Source organism: Rhinatrema bivittatum, chromosome 2, assembly GCF_901001135.1.
Source record: "Rhinatrema bivittatum chromosome 2, aRhiBiv1.1, whole genome shotgun sequence".
NCBI classification, from domain to species: Eukaryota; Metazoa; Chordata; class Amphibia; order Gymnophiona; family Rhinatrematidae; genus Rhinatrema; species Rhinatrema bivittatum.
The window spans coordinates 378333760-378350283 of NC_042616.1; the positions used below are offsets into that span (position 1 = coordinate 378333760).

Genomic DNA, 16524 nt, shown 5'->3' on the forward strand with positions numbered 1-16524 from the left:
GGAGGCGATAAGTGTGAAAACATGAGGGCGTCAATAGGGCTGAGATCTGCAGGGCAGCCACCTGGAAGTCGCCCCACACGTTCCTGAAGCACTACCGCCTGGATGTTCGGGCGCCATCCCAGGGTTCCTTCGGGGATAGTGTCATTCGAGCAGGGCTGTCTTCGGCCCACCCATAGGAGGGAAGCTTTGGTACATCCCACCGTCTGGACTGATCCTGGTACGTACAGGGGTGGTCCGGGGGTGTGGCCGAGTGCCCCGACACAGCGGCCTGTGTCGGGGCCTGGCCAGCCGGTGTGCACAAGTTACGCCTGCCAGCGGCGTAACTTGTGCACACCTAAATCCCCCCTGCCAGCGGCAGGCGTAACTCCATCGAACAAGGTAGGGGGGGGATTTAGGTAGGGCCAGGGGGGTGGGTTAGATAGGGGAAGGGAGGGAAAGGTGGGGGGGACAAAAAAAAAAGTTCCCTCTGAGGCCGCTCCAATTTCTGAGCGGCCTCGGAGGGAACGGAAGCAGGCTGCTTGGCTTGGCGCGCGCAGGCTGCCGATTTTGCGCAGCCTTGTGCGCGCCGACCCCGGATTTTAAAAGATACGCGCGGCTACGCACGTATCTTTTAAAATCCGGCGTACTTTGCTTTATATAGCTATAATTTAGGTTGTTCTTTGTTATGTGCATCAATTTGCACTTGTCCATATTAAATATCTGCCATTTGCGTGCCCATTCTCTCAATCTTGCAAGGTCCTCTTGCATTTTCTCACAATCCTCTTGTGAATTACCAACTTTGAAGAATTTTGTGTCATCTTCAAATTTTAATCACCTCATTCATTGTTCCCATTCCCAGGTTATTTATAAATATGTTATAAAGCAATGGTCCTGAAACAGATCCCTGGGGTACTCCACTATTTATCTTTCTCCATTGAGAAAATTGATCATTTAGCCCTGTTTTCTATCTTTTAACCAGTTCCCACTCCACAATAGGACACTGCTTTCTATCCCATGACTTCTTAATTACCTCAGAAGTCTCTCATGAGGAACTTTGTCAAACGCTTTCTGGAAATTCAGATACATTATATCAACTGGCTCATCATTATCCACATGTTTATTTACACCTTCCAAAATATGTAACAGATTAGGGAGGCAAGATTTTCAACTAGCTAAATCCATGTTGACTTTGTCCCATTAAACTAATGCTAAATATGGGGCGGATTTTGCATAGGCCACCGGCGCGCACAGAGCCCCAGGACGCGCGTAAGTCCCGGGGTTTTTTAAAAAGGGCGGGAGGGGGCGTGTCGGGGGCGTGTCAGAATGACGCGGCGTTTCGGGGGCGTGACGCGGCGTTTTGGGGGCGGCAATGCGGGCGTGGTTTCGGCCCGGGGGCGTTCCGGGGGCGTGGCCGCAGCCTCCGGACCAGCCCCCGGGACCAGAACACGGAGTGGGGCAGCCGGCCGGCGCGCGCAGATTTACGTCTGCTTTTAGCAGGCGTAAATCATGAAACAAAGGTAAGGGGGGGTTTAGATAGGGCCAGGGGGGGTGGGTTAGGTAGGGGAAGGGAGGGGAAGGTGGGGGGAGGGCGAAGGAAAGTTCCCTCAGAGGCCGCTCCGAAATCGGAGTGGCCTCGGAGGGAACAGGCAGCGCGCGCTGGGCTTGATGCGCGCAGGTTGCACAAATGTGCACCCCCTTGCACGCGCCGACCTCGGATTTTATAAGATACGCGCGGCTACGCGCGTATCTTATAAAATCCAGCGTACTTTTGTTCGCGCCTGGTGCGTGAACAAAAGTACGCGATCGCGCAATTTTAGAACATCTACCCTTATATGTTTAATAATTTTGTTCTTTATGACAGTTTTACTATTTTGCCTGGCACTGATCTCAGGCTCACTGATGTGTAGTTTTCTGGATCAGCCCTGGAACCCTTCTTAAAAATTGGAATTACATTGGTAACCCTCCAATCACCTGTAGATGATTCTAAAGATAGTTTACAAATTGCTAATAATATGTCTGCAATTACATTTTTTCAGTTCTTTCAACATTCTGGATATATATCATCTGGTCCAGATGATTTGCTGCTCTTTAATTTGACAGTTTGCCGCCTTATATCTAGGTTCACTGAGATTTGTTTCAAGTCCTCTGGATCATGACCTTTAAATATAATTTCTGGTATGGGTATCTCCTTTATTTCTTCCTCAGTATAGACTGAATCAAAGAATTAATTTAGTCCCTTCTTTATGGTCCTGTCTTCCCTAAGTGCCCCTTTTACCCCTTGTTCATCTAGTGTTCCAGCTGACTCCCTCACAGGCTTTCTGCTTTGAATATACCTGAAATAATTTTTATTATGAGTTTTTACTTCCATGGCAAGCTTCTTTTCAAATTTTCCCATGAACCAGGATTTTCTCAGTTCAGGACTGGTATCTTGTGCATAGAGTCACAGGCTGGCTCAAAGAGAGCTAATTTCAGATGGCAAGGTAGCCTGATGTATGATCCCACCCCTGAGGATCCAGATTGGTCGTCGGAGGATTCAGAAGGAGTGCTGGTAAACCTGGAAAGTGTTTTCAGCATTTAGAAGGCTAGGAGGCCAAAGGAAGTTTTGGGATCCTAGAGGAAGATCCATGAGCTCTTCACATGGTGTTATACTGTGATGTTAAGTCTAGAAGTCTTGTACTTTGTCTTTAAGTAGAAGTTTGTCTCCTGTTGTGTTGTGTGCTGTTTCTGAAGAGGTTTTACTGTGAAATGACTTGGACTGAATACCTGCAGTATATATGTCAATTTATTTATTTATTTAAATTCTTTTACTATACCGATACTCCAGACAAGGTCTTATTGTACCGGTTTACAATGGAACTGGGGGAGACCAATTTAACAACTATGTAGAAGGTAAAGTTACATTAAACAGGGAGCAAAAACATGGGAGATGGAAGACAGGAAAGATTTTAAATGATTACAACTGGAGAGTGATAAAATAGTCAACGAAAAACAATAGAGTAGCGAGACATAAACAGATTGATGAGTTCGGCTGGAGATTTATCCTAGGCAATTATTGACGTAATATATCCTGTGGAAGGAGGAAACATAGGGAGGTAAGCAGGGAGGGGTGGTGGCAGGACAGGGACTGGAGCGAGAAGGGGGGGAGGAGTAGGGAAGAGGTCGGAGGGTGAGGTCAATGTTGGTTGATAGAGGTTCCTTCAACAGTAAGCTTGTGTGAACAGCCAGGTTTTCAGTTTCTTTCTGAAGGAGAGATGGCATTGTTCCTGGCGTATATCTGGGGGAAGCGAATTCCAATGGAGCGGACCTGCTGTCGAAAGGGCTCGCTTGTGAATGGAGTTGTGGACCGAGGATTTGTTAGTGGGGGCCTTAAGAGAACCTTTGTAGGCAGATCTGATCGGCATAGTGTACTCGTGTCAAGAACTATTATTTTGTCACTATTACTAAATAAAACCAGTATTGAGAGACAATATGTGTGTGACTATGCTGCAGGGGCCTTCAGCATGACACAAGGCAAGAAAAAATATAGATTACACCCTAATGCAAGTCTCACCTTTTATGCCGTTAGATGTCACTGCCAACAATCATCCATGTTTAGGCACAAACCCAATACACAACCTATTGTTTTTTATTAGTAGAGGTTTAGCATGGATTATTTGGGATCAGGTCACGACAGATACATTATATATCTTAGTTTTTGAGCTTTAATTGTTTTTCTTTCCTAATTAAAAAAAAAAAAAAAAAAAAAGGTACATTGCTTCCCTCATATGTCTCCACTATAATACAATTGGGGGTTTAACCATTTTTGAAATGGAGACAAATGTGCCCTTTTTTAGTTCTGAAGTAAATCCCCCACTTCAAGTAATTATAGGCTGAAAAATTAAGTATAGCGGAGTGTGCAAAAACTTCATTTATTTCATATAGTACTTTTGGTACTATATGAAATAAAGGTACAGGGTTATTTCATTAACCCTGTGCCTTTCTAACATTTTCTCAGCCCAATTCATTCTTTACTACTTCTGTTATATGTAAATCTCATTATGCCTAACTGTTTAGACTTTGTACCGTTATTGGGTTCTCTTCCTCACATAGCCTTTACAGCCTTTACATTGTAACTACTAAATTAAAACAAATCATTAAGGAGGTCTGCTTTGTCTCTCTTCCTATTAACTTCTCACTATGTAAGTAGAGAAGGCAATTTTTAAATAACCCATGTATTGGTAAAGTTTATAGGCACTTTTAAAAAAGTTCCTGCAAAAACTATGCTAATTTTCAAAAAGGAACTATGTGGATAGTATTTCTTTAAAAATTAGCTTATAGTACATGCTCTAAAGCCACCCATGTACTAAAGCCACACACACAATTTTGTGCAGATGGCCAAGAGGTGTAAAATAATTCCTCCTCATACATACTTATCACTAGCCAGAAGAGGGCATATTTTGGTAATCTAGGCTCATTAATCCGTATTAGCGGATCTAGATTGCTTTGAAAAATGTCTTCAGAGGGATGAATAGCATTTATTACTATCTTTTTGTTAGTAATATTTTTTGTTCATTTTAACTTGTTATTTTATAGTCTGACATGCCTTGTTTCTTGCATTGTATTTTTATAGACTTTTCTATTTCACTAGTAGTTGTTTCTTTAACTTTCCTTGTATCGAAGAATAATCATAGCTATTAGTTGTCTTATCTATTATTCTATGAAAAGTATACATATAGTATCCACCCCTCAGATCTACAGAATGCATAATGAGTATGTTTACTTTGTTCATTTTTGTTAATTTCAGATATGGACATGGTTTTGAAATGTTTTGTGTTACCTGCAATAATGCAGGCACCGTGGTTGCTTCAGCTTGTAAGGTAAAAACGTTTTTTAATATTCGCACAGCATAGTAAAATGATTAAGCAATAATGTTAACATAGCGTGGGAAATAATTGCACTTCAGGTTTTGTGTATTGTGTAGAGTCCCCATCTCTATATTTAATATATTTAGGAGTTGATTTACATGTATAAAACCCAGTTTATGTGCATAAATCGCTTTTTGAAAATCAGCTAGGGAACAGTGTGTGTAAAATCTTTGCATGTGTCTCTCAAATCATTTCATCTGTGAATCCTGCCTATTGCTGTTTGAAATTATGTGCACCTGTCCTGTTGAAAGCCCTATACATTGATATTACCAGGTATCTTGTAAAAGTCTATCTGTACTAAAAACAAAAATAAAATAAAATAAAGCATCAGTAAGACCAATTGAAAATTTTTTTTAAAACTTCACTTGATCCTGCTGATTTAGTTAACTAGCACCTAATTTCATCACTTTCATTTTTGGCACAAATAATTGAGTAAGCAGTACTATAAAATTTAACTACATATTTGGATGACAATAATGTACTTGATCAATATCAATTTGGATATCGCTATATGTTTAGTACACAAACATTGCTGTTATCCAGTCTTAATATATTCAGGCAGAGTTTTGACAGTTGTCTTAACTATATGCTATTGTTTCTTGACATATCAGCAGTATTTGTTGTTAAAGCTTAGGGAAATCAGAATTACTGGCGTTGTGTTAAAATGGTTCTCTTTTTACCTCGCTGACTTATACTCACTGAGGGGCAGATTTTAAAAGTTATGCGTGCGGCCTACATTTGTGCGCACTACCCGGCGCACACAAATGTATGCCCGATTTTATAACATGTGTGCACAGCCACGTGCATGTTATAAAATCAGGGGTCGGCGTGCACAAGGGGGTGTACACTAGTGCACCTTGCGCGCGCACCGAGCCCTCGGGGAGACCAGCTGGCTTTCCCCCCCCCCACCCACCTTCCCCTCCCTTCCCCTACCTGTCCTGCCCCCCAGCCCGAAAACCCCCCCCCATACCTTTGTTGTGGAAGTTATGCCTGTCAGAGGCAGGCATAACTTGCGTGCACCGGTCGAGTGGCAAAGGGCTGCTGTGCTGGAGTCCTCGGCCATGCCTCCCGGACCGTCTGCCCTGCCCCGTCCCGCACCCTGCCCACCCATTCAGAAAAGCCCCAGGACATACGTGCGTCCCGGGGCTTTAGGCGCGCCATCGGGCCTTTTGAAAATAGGCCTGGCGCACGTAACTCCCCTACGCGCGTAAATTCTCCTGGATTTACGCGCGTAGGGCTTTGAAAATCTGCCCATTTGGGAGAATCAGCAAATTTATCATGGCACAAACTCACTACAGGTGTATTATATGCATAGTGTTCTGCATTTTCTGCAGTGCTTTTTAACATCTATATGACGCCCATCTGAAAGCGGCTCACAGAACTTGGAGTTGGATATCAATTATATGCAGATGACATCCAGTTCTTTGTTCAAATGTCACATTTTATATCGTGCATGCAAATGCATGCACGCTATACAAAATACACATAAGAACAGCATGTTTGCATATCAAAAAATATAAAGCATGTATTTTAAATATAGCCACATACGTTTTGACTTATCTGGTTAAGTAGCACTGTGACAAATTATCTGGCTAAGTAGAGCTGTTTAAAACTTATCCAGCTAACAGGCCGATACAGTAAGGAGCGGTGGGAAGAGCTGCGTTAGTGCCGGGCGCACCCGCGGTTGCCGCACGCACAGTCCAGCTCGCCTACCGCTCGATACTGTATGTAAATAGCTTGCAAATGCAAGCTGCGTCTAAGAAGCGTCCATGAAGCGTTAGGCCAGCGCAACCCATTTTACTGTATAGAGCGCTATACAGTATCCTGGGTGCGCTGGCCTAACGCTTCACGGACACGCTGGTATCTGTCATTTCAAATGACATTTGAAATGACAGGTACCAGGAAGTGGACGGTTCTCCAATGCTCGGGATTGCCAGTCCTCTCTCCCCTCCTCCCGAAGCAAGCAACGAAAGCGGGAAAAAAGCGGGGAAAAAAAAAAAAAAAGCGAAAAAGCGAAAAAAAAAAAGTAGCAAGAGAGAGATGGGAGAGAGGACAGGCAATCCTACGCTTGGAATTGCCAGTCCTCTCTCCCCTCCTCCCGAAGCAAGGCGCGAAAAGCAGCCTTGTTTCGGGAGGAGGGGAGAGAGGACTGGCAGTGTAAAGCAACGAAGCAACTTACTTTTTTTGCAGCCCCCCTCCGGAGACGGACATCGGCGAAGACGACCGCGGCTCCCCTGCCTCCAGCTGCCCACGAAGATGGACGCATCACACGAGCGAAAGCGGCCCCTGTGCGTGCAATTGGGCCGCTCAAGACGTGACGTCACATGCCGTGACGCCAAACGTCATGATGTCTCATCTTAAGCGGCCAATTGCACGCACAGGGGCCGCTTTCGCCCGTGCAGGCGTCCATCTTCGCGGGCAGATGGAGGCAGGGTAGCCGCGGTCGTCTTCGCCGATGTCCATCTTCGGAGGGGGGCTGCAAAAAAATTAAGTCGCTTCGTTGCTTTACACTGCCAGTCCTCTCTCCCCTCCTCCCGAAGCAAGGCTGCTTTTCGCGCCTTGCTTCGGGAGGAGGGGAAAGAGGACGGGCAATCCCGAGCATAGGATTGCCCGTCCTCTCTCCCCTGCAACTTTTTTTCCCACTTTTTCGCTTTTTTTTTTTTCGCTTTTTTCCGCTTTCGTTGCTTCGGGAGGAGGGGAGAGGACTGGGGCTGCCCCGGAGACCAGCACCCATGGACGCGGCCAGGGCAGGTGAGCGGGGGCTGGGGGAAAGTTTGCCGCCTACCCTTACCCCTGCCTCTAACGCAGGGGTAAGGGTAGGTGATAAGTTAGCAGGTTAAACGAGCGGCAAAATGGCAGGGTAAAAAAGCGATAGTTGGGGCGCGCATTACTGTATGGGAGGGAATAGCTAATTCGATCGTTTACATGTATATATGCCGCGGGCGGAAGGGGTTGCCCGGTGATTTAAGGACGCGGTAAGAGTAGGTTAAAGGGGATAGTGTATCGCGGGTTGGACTAATGCGGCCGAAAAGTGGGTAGAAAGCGGGTTAGGAGCAGGGTAACCATGGCCGCACTTTACTGTATTGACCTGTAAGTAAGATAGCCATATAAGTAAAATAAAAGGCTCCTTAGGCAGATAAGTAAGATAGACCGATAACTAGCATTTGAAGACTTATCCGGCTATCTTGTTTATTCGGTTAAGTAGTGCTTTTTAAGAATTGTTTGGCTAAGTGGCAGATATCTGGTATGTGTATTTATTTGTGCTCCTAATTTTAATCATTTACATGAAATTTTTTTCATATTTTCCTTAGCACTTGTTTGCTTCTATGCGTGTAAATTATCAATTTTTTTAATATGAGCGCATGAACGAAATGACTAGTTTAACCAATTAGTTCACCAGTTTGCCAAGTCTATCTCTAGATCATCAAGACCCCACCCCCCTGTTTATTGAGGCTGCACTCCCCCAGTTTACCCAGACCTCTCACCCAGTCAGTATTTGGCTATAAAGAATTATATTCTGGTTTACACCAGATAATTAGCAGGTGTAAATATGCACAGGTAACAGCCGTACGCGTGATGCATTCGCAGAATTTAAAATAGCACATTACATGCATAAATGTTGCCCCCCCCCCCCCCCCACACACACACACACACACAGAAAACCGCTGGCCTGCTCCTTTTTTATACAAGGGATTTATTCGTGCACTGTTACTTGCATGTGTATGTTTGAGGTTTAGAAAATAGCTCTTGCGCGAGTGTGCAACATTTGTTCACACATTTGCTTATTTATACACATGCTACTCTTTTAAAATTCATCTTTAATTGTTATGGTTAGAATCTGATCTATTAATGAGAACACACACAAAAGCAGCATTCTTTAAACTATGGTTGCTAAGGAGGTTAAAACCACTATGATGTCTGTGACTTTCGAACAGTGCTCCAAGCACAGCTACTTTCAAATTTACTTTATTACAACTCCTTGTATCTTGGCATGTCGAATAACATCTTACAAGTTTTACAAATAGTGCAAAATTCTGTCACCAGGTTTTTAAGAATTACTAAATTGACAGATTATATTACCCCAGTACTTTATTGTCTGTACTGGATACAAGTTTACTGGAGAGTTCAATTTTTTTTTTTGTATAATCTGTTTATTAATTTTTACATAGAATACAAAACATAACTCAACATGTACAATGTAATCATAGAGCTTATTACCAATACCATGTACCTATAGTATGAAGGTCACGGGGGCTGCAGTCAATACAACAAGAGATACCTTCGGTCGTTGCCCCACTACATTTACATAGAGCTCTACCCCCAAGCGCAGAGAGCTGCGTTGCCGGTGGGTGTTCTAAGCCATTCTTGTCTCCTGGCTCCCCCCCCCAGTAACATTCCTGTAAATGGCATCAGGTAGTGAGGTCGTCAGTCATGTCTGTCCTCTAGGATTTGGGATTAATATAATCAAAAAAATTCTTCCAAGGCGCCAATATTTGGTCCCTATTGGATTCCATTATGTCTTGTACCATATGATACTCGTGCGTGCATAAATTGAGCAGTCTTTTAAACCACTGTTCAAAACCAGGGGCCCCATCTTCCAACCAGCCGTTAAAATGACTTTTTTCCCCATAAGAGTAGCTTTGTTATTGAACGCCTGGACTTCTTTTTTTAGTGACACGGGCGGCATCAGCACTCCAAAGAGCCACGTGCCGGGATCTGTTGGGAGTACCCCGTACCCTATAGTCTGACTAAAGCGCTGAATTTCTTTCCAAAAAGCCTGGATTGTCAGGCAGTCCCAGAAGCAATGGAATTAAGTGTCCTCAGCCCCCTGGCACTTCTGGCATAGTGGAGATGAAGAAATCTTGAATTTATAGGCTCACTGTGGAGTAACACACCCTTGCCACAAAAATTTATATTGAGTTTCTCGCAAGACTTCATTGGTAGTAAGGTCTTTAATGTGGGCAAATACTGATACAAAGGTTTCCAGGGACATTTGAAAAGCAGGCCACGCCTGCCATTTAGAGTGCAACTGGCAGAGGTGTTCCAACTTGTCATCCAGCCACATCTCCCTATAATAGAGTGATTTGCTGGGACCCTGTTTGCGCTTAGTCCCTATAACCCGCAGCAAAGCCTCCCTGGGTTTTTGCAGCTGCCAGGGAAGGGTCTGTTGCAATAAAAAATGTCGAAGCTGCAATTATGCAAAAAACTCAGCCTTGGGGATCTGGAATTGCTGCTGTAGCTCTGCAAATGTGTAGATCTCTGTGGATAAGGGCTTGACCAATTGGTGGAGATAAGCTAAACCCTGTATGCGCCACCTGTGGAACACTGGTTCCTCGTCCATGCATGAAGTAGGCTGTATCCGTGATGGTAAGTAATGGGGTGATCCCTCGAGCTTGGTGAGCCCAAATTCCCTTGCACGTCTGCACTAAAAGATGAGGCCATAGATGAGGCGAAATCTGTCCCAGTTTGTCATGTAACAGAGCATTCAAGGAGGCCACCCCATACCACTCCCTAAGCCAATCATACGGGGTATAAAATGAGGATGCCAGCAGCCAGTCTCTCAAGTGTCTTAGATTGCAAGCTACATTATAGCGGTAGGGATCAGGGCAACCCAACCCAACAACCCCCCCCCCCCCCCGCGAACTTGGCTGCTGTAGCAATGAAAGTGCTATCCTTGCCTTCTTCCCCCCCCCCCCCAAAGAAAAAAATTCTGTGCCTTATTGACTCGCTGAATATCCCGCTGTTTAAGCCTAATTGGTAACATTTGGAGGATATACATCCACTTAGGGAGTACCATCATTTGATACAGATGTACACTGCCTGCCAGTGACAAAGATAACTTCCGCCAGCACTCCAGTGAGTCCAAAGTATCTTTGAGTTTAGGTGCAATATTGACTTCATAAATGGAGGCCATGGCTGCTGGAATTCGGATCCCTAAATACGTAAGCTCACCTGCCGCCCACTTTAATGGAAAGGGGCCCCGCCAATTCTGTGCTATGTTTTGACATATGTCCAATGCCTCTGATTTATCCCTGTTAATTTTTAACCCCGCAAAGGACCCAAATTGAAGCTGCAGGCTCAAAAGGGTAGGGAGAGATCGGCTGGGGTTTGTGATAAAGACCATAATGTCATCAGCAAAGGCAGCCACCTTAAACTCCCTGTGCGCTTTCACAAACCCCGAAATATCCGGGTGTGCCGCCACCTTCCTTAATAAGGGGTCTATAGACAGAATATAAAGCAACGGTGATAGGGGACACCCCTGCTGCACTCCCCTCTGCAAGTGGACCCTTTCTGAATAAGTGCCATTTACGATGATGTGCAAAGTAGGTGACCGGTATAGCAGCTCCAAATACTGCAGGAAGTTTCCCTGAACCCCATACCATTGCAGAACAGAAAACAGGACACCTGATCGAATGCTTTCTCCGAATCAAAGCAGATAGCCAGTGCCCACGACTCTTCCGCCTGACAGAACTGCATAACTGTCAATAACTTAATGACATGCCCCGTGGGTTCTCGTCCCTTCTCAAAGCCCACTTGGTGTTCGGAGATTAGTCTCGGAAGGAGTACACTAAGTCTATCCACTAAGACCTTAGCCAATAATTTCAGATCACTATTGAGTAGTGAAATTGGCCGATATGACGCTGGGATCTTTCCCAGGTTTTGGCAGGATGACAATGTGTGCTTTGTTAAATTCCTCCAAGAACCCATCCTATTCCAACCCATCTATATAGAAATTGGTTAACGGCACTGCCACGCAGTCCCTCAGAATTTTGTAAACATTTTACGAGAATCCATCTGGACCAGGTGATTTTCCCGTTGCTACTGTATTAATCACCTGAAGAACTTCAAAGATTTGAATGGGGCGGTTCAAGAATTCTCTTTGTGGGGCCGACAACTGTGGTAACCGAACATCCGAGAAGAAATAGTCTTCGCCCCCATGGTTCGGCTCAGCATCCCTGGAATACAGGGTCTTATAAAAGGCGAGGAAGACTTCCCCATTGCCTTAGTATTAGATACCGCCTTCCCTTGAGCAGTTTTCATGTGGGCAGTGCGCTCGAACCAAATTGGCCAGGGTTTCCCTATTTTGTTCCCAAACCGGAAAAAATTGTATTGGGCCGTCTGCAGGGCTTTGCAGGTACGTTGATGAATAAGTGTGTTAAATTGGTACAAGGAACTATAGTAATCTTTTCTATTTCCCTCAGAGGGAACCTGCACAAATGCCAGTTTAGTTTGTTTTAACTGCGCCTCTAGCAGGAGAATTTTACTGTTCAATTTTTTAGCGTGGGCACAAAGATAGGCAATTATATCCCCCCTTAACACCGCTTTCCCCACTTCCCAATATAGACGGGGGGTATGGGCATAAGAACATAAGAAATTGCCATGCTGGGTCAGACCAAGGGTCCATCAAGCCCAGCATCCTGTTTCCAACAGAGGCCAAACCAGGCCACAAGAACCTGGCAATTACCCAAACACCAAGAAAATCCCATGCTACTGATGCAATTAATAGCAGTGGCTATTCCCTAAGTAAACTTGATTAATAGCAGTTAATGGACTTCTCTTCCAAGAACTTATCCAAAGCTTTTTTGAACCCAGCTACACTAACTGCACTAACCACATCCTCTGGCAACAAATTCCAGAGCTTTATTGTGCATTGAGTGAAAAAGAATTTTCTCCGATTAGTCTTAAATGTGCTACTTGCTATCTTCATGGAATGCCCCCTAGTCCTTCTATTATTCGAAAGTGTAAATAACCGAGTCACATCTACTCGTTCAAGACCTCTCATGATCTTAAAGACCTCTATTATATCCCCCCTCAGCCGTCTCTTCTCCAAGCTGAAAAGCCCTAACCTCTTCAGCCTTTCCTCATAGGGGAGCTGTTCCATCCCCTTTATCATTTTGGTTGCCCTTCTCTTACCTTCTCCATTGCAACTATATCTTTTTTGAGATAAGGCGACCAGAATTGTACACAGTATTCAAGGTGTGGTCTCACCATGGAGCGATATAGAGGCATTATGACATTTTCCGTTTTATTAACCATTCCCTTCCTAATAATTCCTAACATGCTATTTGCTTTTTTGACTGCTGCAGCACACTGAGCCGACGATTTCAATGTATTATCTACTATGACACCTAGATCTCTTTCTTGGGTTTTAGCTCCTAATATGGAACCTAACATCGTGTAACTACAGCAAGGGTTATTTTTCCCTATATGCAACACCTTGCACTTGTCCACATTAAATTTCATCTGCCATTTGGATGCCCAATCTTCCAGTCTTGCAAGGTCCTCCTGTAATGTATCACAGTCTGCTTGTGATTTAACTACTCTGAATAATTTTGTATCATCCACAAATTTGATAACGTCACTCGTCGTATTCCTTTCCAGATCATTTATATATATATAATGAAAAGCACTGGTACAAGTACAGATCCCTGAGGCACTCCACTGTTTACCCTTTTCCACTGAGAAAATTGACCATTTAGTCCTACTCTCTGTTTCCTGTCTTTTAACCAGTTTGTAATCCACGAAAGGACATCGCCTTCTATCCCATGACTTTTTAGTTTTCGTAGAAGCCTCTCATGAGGGACTTTGTCAAACGCCTTCTGAAAATCCAAATACACTACATCTACCGGTTCACCTTTATCCACATGTTTATTAACCCCTTCAAAAAAATGAAGCAGGTTTGTTAGGCAAGACTTCCCTTGGGTAAATCCGTGTTGACTGTGTTCCATTAAATCATGTCTTTCTATATGCTCTACAATTTTGATCTTGAGGATAGTTTCCACTATTTTTCCCGGCACTGAAGTTAGGCTCACTGGTCTACAGTTACCCGGATCGCCCCTGTTGATGGTTGTGCTCTTTATATTCCAGCCACTTGCCTGTCAGATATTTCCTAAAGTCTCCATCATCCTTGAGTTGGTTTGGGAAGCGCCACAATCTACTGCCCCATTCCTGGTCCCCCTTTTTTAATGTAATGGAGACCGGCGCATGGTCAGAGATCACAGGTACATCTATATCCACCTTATGGCCGGATGTAGAGTCCTCCACACGTCTAATAAACCCAGCTGTTGGCACAGAAACTCCACCCCTTTGGGCTTACCCGTGGGGCGTACCTTAGGTGTCGGGGATCTATCCAGTATTGGATCATGAACACTGTTCAGGTCCCCCATGACCAAAAGAGTCCCAGTTCAATGAACGTGGATAGTATTTACCAGTTGGACAAAAGTCAAGCGAGTACTCATTTGGTGCGTACACATTGCAAATTGTGATTTCTCTACCGTTCCATGTACCCCCAATGATCACAAATCGACCTGCGGGATCGATGACTTGTTGGGACACTATAAAATCAGCCTCCTTATCAATAAGAGTGGCGACGCCGGCTTTGCACCCCTGGGCAGCCGTGAACACACATTTTCCCACCCAGTCTCTGTACAGTTTTGCACTCTCAGCATTGCATTCCATGAGATTATCTTCATCATGTTATCCCAAGTGAAAACATTTTAACATTCAACATTGTCACCCTACGTTTGCTGCGCGGGATGTCCAGCCTCACGTCCCCGTCCCCCCCCTCCCCCTGCAGCCTATCCCAAACCTCTTGGACCTCAAAAGGAGCCTCACTATCCTCTAACACCCACCCATCCCCCCCACTCCCCCAAAAACAGAGATACCACAGGATGAAAGCTGTTACATATATCCTAACCCTCCCCCCACCCCCTCCTCTCACCCCCGTCCCCCTCCGCCCCTCCTAGCCCCCATATACCCCCACATAATCGTAGTTCCCCCTCTCTCTCTAAGAGAGGGAGTATTAGAAACACGTCTAAAGGTGTTAGGGCGCCCCTCTCCCCAGCATGCCATCTCTTTCCCCCAAGTCTCTCACAACAACTTAGCAGCCGGCTCCTCCGATGGTCCATGCCTGCTCCTGAAATCAATAGGCCCACCTTCTTGTGCCATCGTCCATCCCTGACCAAAGAGTCAAGCCGGGGTGTGCCTGCCATCCCTCCCATCCGGGGGGTGGTCCTCCCCACCCTCTGCAATAAACATCACCGCTCCTCTGGGAGGACTCCATCCGGCCGAAGCTGCAGCCTTCTCCGGAAAGGCTGGAGCACTGAGAGGAGAGGATCATCTTACTGGTGGCTGAAAGGAATCAGTAAGTTTTGGGTTTTTTTGGGTTTTTTTTTTGCTTGGGACATTGTCTTTTTAAAAAGTATTGGGGCAAAGTTAACTATTTGGGAATATTATTTAGTGTGTTTGTGTGTTTGTGCTTTTAATAGTCAGTAAGACAGTGAATAAACAAGTTAGACTGTTTGTATTTTTAAATAGTCAGTCAATAAGGCAGCTAGTAAGCAGTAGGTAGTGTGTTTATTTTTAAAAGTCTGTAAGGCAGCTAGTAAGCAGAGCTGAGTGTTTGTTTTAAAAAAAAAAAAAAACACACACACACAAAAAAAAACCACAAAAAAGTAGCCAGAAGCTAGAAATAAGCTAGGAGCAGTGTATACTTAAGTAAAAAGGTTGAAAAGTTCAGTTACTCAACTTGGAAAGGTGTTGAGGTGGTGTGACTTGGTTTGAATAGGTACCAACATTTGTTAATCAAGAGAGCAGTGAGTCACTCTGGCTGACTAACTGAAGTTAGACTGTTCTGAAAGAACTAAAAAATGAAATTTCAGACCTATTAGTAAAAATTTGTAACCTATCATTAAAATCATCCATTGTACCTGAAGACTGGAGGATAGCTAATGTAACCCCAATATTTAAAAAGGGCTCCAGGGGCGATCCGGGAAACTACAGACCGGTTATACTGACTTCAGTGCCAGGAAAAATAGTGGAAAGTGTTCTAAACATCAAAATCACAGAACATATAGAAAGACATGGTTTAATGGAACAAAGTTAGCATGGCTTTACCCAGGGCAAGTCTTGCCTCACAAATCTGCTTCACTTTTTTGAAAGAGTTAATAAACATGTGGATAAAGGTGAACCGGTAGATGTAGTATACTTGGATTTTCAGAAAGCGTTTGACAAAGTTCCTCATGAGAGGCTTCTAGGAAAAGTAAAAAGTCATGGGATAGGTGGCGATGTCCTTTCGTGGATTGCAAACTGGCTAAAAGACAGGAAACAGAGAGTAGGATTAAATGGACAATTTTCTCAGTGGAAGGGAGTGGGCAGTGGAGTGCCTCAGGGATCTGTATTGGGATCCTTACTTTTCAATATATTTATAAATGATCTGGAAAGAAATACAACGAGTGAGATAATCAAATTTGCAGATGACACAAAATTGTTCAGAGTAGTTAAATCACAAGCAGATTGTGATAAATTGCAGGAAGACCTTGTGAGACTGGAAAATTGGGCATCCAAATGGCAGATGAAATTTAATGTGGATAAGTGCAAGGTGATGCATATAGGGAAAAATAACCCATGCTATAATTACACAATGTTGGGTTCCATATTAGGTGCTACAACCCAAGAAAGAGATCTAGGTGTCATAGTGGATAACACATTGAAATCGTCGGTACAGTGTGCTGCGGCAGTCAAAAAAGCAAACGGAATGTTGGGAATTATTAGAAAGGGAATGGTGAATAAAACGGAAAATGTCATAATGCCTCTGTGTCGCTCCATGGTGAGACCGCACCTTGAATACTGTGTACAATTC

The 16524-nt window shown here is 44.2% G+C and overlaps 1 protein-coding gene across 3 annotated transcripts in view; it reads left to right on the forward strand.

Annotated features, from left to right (window-relative positions):
- ELP2 (elongator acetyltransferase complex subunit 2) overlaps positions 1 to 16524 on the forward strand; it is a 751239-nt gene that overhangs the window by 558108 nt on the left and 176607 nt on the right. For all 3 annotated transcript variants that reach the window (XR_003854643.1, XR_003854644.1, XM_029589989.1), the window contains one exon: positions 4763 to 4835. Coding sequence is in view for 1 of the 3 variants with exons in the window: in XM_029589989.1 (XP_029445849.1) it covers positions 4763 to 4835 (73 nt within the window). In the remaining 2 variants the exon portion in view is untranslated. The remainder of the gene's footprint in view (positions 1 to 4762; positions 4836 to 16524) is intronic.